Here is a 2110-nt window from a genome sequence, read left to right as displayed (position 1 = left end):
GCAGCCAAACCCCCAGGCATACGGACAGTATGGGCCATATGGGCAGGTGTATGGACAAGCTTCCTATCTGGCTGGACCGTCCGTGCAACCGCAACCCATCGATTGGCAGATGCGCCTACTTACTCTGGGAGAAAAGCCGCCCCCGTTTTCACAAGATATTTTAAATGCCCCTCAGCCACCAAAGGTGAAGAGTGTACTTGTGGGAGCTTACGATGGTACGGGCAACCCAGAAGAGCACATCACCTCGTACAGGAACCTGATGTACTTGCAAAGCGTAGATGATGCTACTTGGTGCAAATGTTTCCCGGCTACTCTGAAAGGTGTGGTACAGGATTGGTTCAACAGTTTGCCGTCCGGTTGTATCAATTGTTTCACTACTCTTAGTTTGCTGTTCGTGGGAAATTTTTCATACAACATACCGCCTCAAAATACTAGCCTTAACTTTGCGACAATCGTCCAAGAAAAAAATGAGGGCTTACGCTCGTACGTCCAGCGATTTAACCAAGAAAAAGCCCAAATTCATAATCTACCGGACGAAATGGCTTACTCTGAATTTCTCCGGGGATTAAGGCACAATGGTTTTAAATTTGACTTGGTAAGGAAAAAGATTCGGACATACGCAGGTGTTCTGCGGGAAGCCGAAGCTTATATTGAGGCGGCGGACTTTTGTTCGCTCACAAAAACAGAAGCGCCGGCCTAGGGGGCTGAGAAGAAATTTTCTCAGCAAGACTCGGCCGGCCAAAATAAAGAAGGAAAAAAGAGAAAGGAAGTCTGGGTGGCTGATGGCCAGCCATAGAAATCCAAGAAGGTCAAGGCGTACGAGCCTCAGTTTGAATTCAACAAGGATTGTTATTCTATCTTGATGGAAATCAAGGATAAGTTTGAGTTTGAGAAGCCACAGCCGCTGAGAGGCCCGACTCACTATAGGAACAAGAACAAGTACTGGAATTACCACAAGGATGTGGGACATTACACGAACGATTGCATTAACTTAAAAAGACTCCTGGACAAACTAGCCGAGAAGGGCATGCTGAAATCATATGTGATGAAGTCTAAATTCACTTACACACGGACAAACAACACATCCGAGCAAAGACAGAAGAATGATAAGAACAAAGATAAAGATGATGGCAACAACACTGATTCGGGCTTTGTGGCCGTGATATCAGGAGGATTTGCCTCAGGCGGTCCCACTATGAAAGGGATCAAGCAGGACTCCCGGAACCTGGGAAAGGTGATGCAGATGGATTTAGTGAAGGCTGAACCCTTCCCCGAAGTAATCATCAGTGAGGTTGGTCGGGGGGAGGTCAAAGCCTTGCACAATGATCCCATGGTATTCATTATGAAGATAGCCAATCTGAAGGTCGGACGAATATTGATAGACACGGGTAGCGCGGCTGATATCATCAGCCTGGCCGCCTTGAAGAATCTAAGCTTCCCAGAGGATGCTCTCCAGGACATCACTCACCCGTTGGTCGGATTTGGGGGAAATGTCATCCACCCAGTGGGGCGGATAGACTTACCTGTCCAATTCGGGCAAAAAGGGGAAGGAAGAGATATGGTTGTCCGCTTCTTGGTCGTAAAAGAACTAACTGGATATAATGTCATACTCGGCCATCCTACACTGAATGCAGCAAAAGCAGTCATTGTGCCTCACCTAATGCTGCTAAAGTTTGAAAGGACAGACGGGAAAATAGGTACAATCCAGGGAAGTCAAAAGATGGCTAAGGAATGCAATCAGTTGGCGGTTAAGCCTACAGCGCGCGGACCAAAACTGTTCGAGCCAAAAGAAGAAGGAACCTCACTCCCAACACACCAGGTCGGCCAGAAGCGTAAGGCGACCAAGATAGAGCAATCATAGCAGCTAATGACTGTCGGACGGCCAGAAGAGCTACGCCCCCAGCCGGACGGCAGTCACCAGGATATAGTGCTTGACCCCGATCAACCAAGTCGGACGGTTAGTGTGCGCACTATAGCTTTGGGTGTGCTTGGGGATGAGTTAATTCAATTATTGAGAGAGTTCAAGGATCTATTTGTATTTGATGTCGGTGAGATGCCACGTATAAGTCAAGATTTGGCCGTGCATAAATTGGCTGTGAATCCGGCCGTA

The 2110-nt window shown here is 47.7% G+C and overlaps 1 protein-coding gene across 1 annotated transcript; it reads left to right on the top strand.

The window, feature by feature from the left end:
* Positions 1 to 862: 862 nt before the first annotated feature.
* On the top strand, positions 863 to 1861 carry LOC110699361. Its single transcript, XM_021876886.1, has one exon. The coding sequence runs from the start codon at positions 863 to 865 to the stop codon at positions 1859 to 1861; it is 999 nt and encodes a 332-aa protein (XP_021732578.1).
* The last annotated feature ends 249 nt before the right edge of the window (positions 1862 to 2110 follow it).

This window comes from Chenopodium quinoa, unplaced genomic scaffold (genome assembly GCF_001683475.1).
Source record: "Chenopodium quinoa cultivar QQ74 unplaced genomic scaffold, ASM168347v1, whole genome shotgun sequence".
In the NCBI taxonomy this organism is placed as follows: domain Eukaryota; kingdom Viridiplantae; phylum Streptophyta; class Magnoliopsida; order Caryophyllales; family Amaranthaceae; genus Chenopodium; species Chenopodium quinoa.
Note: the sequence above shows the minus strand (reverse complement) of the source record. Positions and strands in the feature narration are given on the sequence as shown.

Coding starts and splice junctions, on each gene's coding strand:
- LOC110699361 (XM_021876886.1), top strand. CDS start 863: ATGGAAATCAAGGATAAGTTTGAGTTTGAGAAGCCACAGCCGCTGAGA.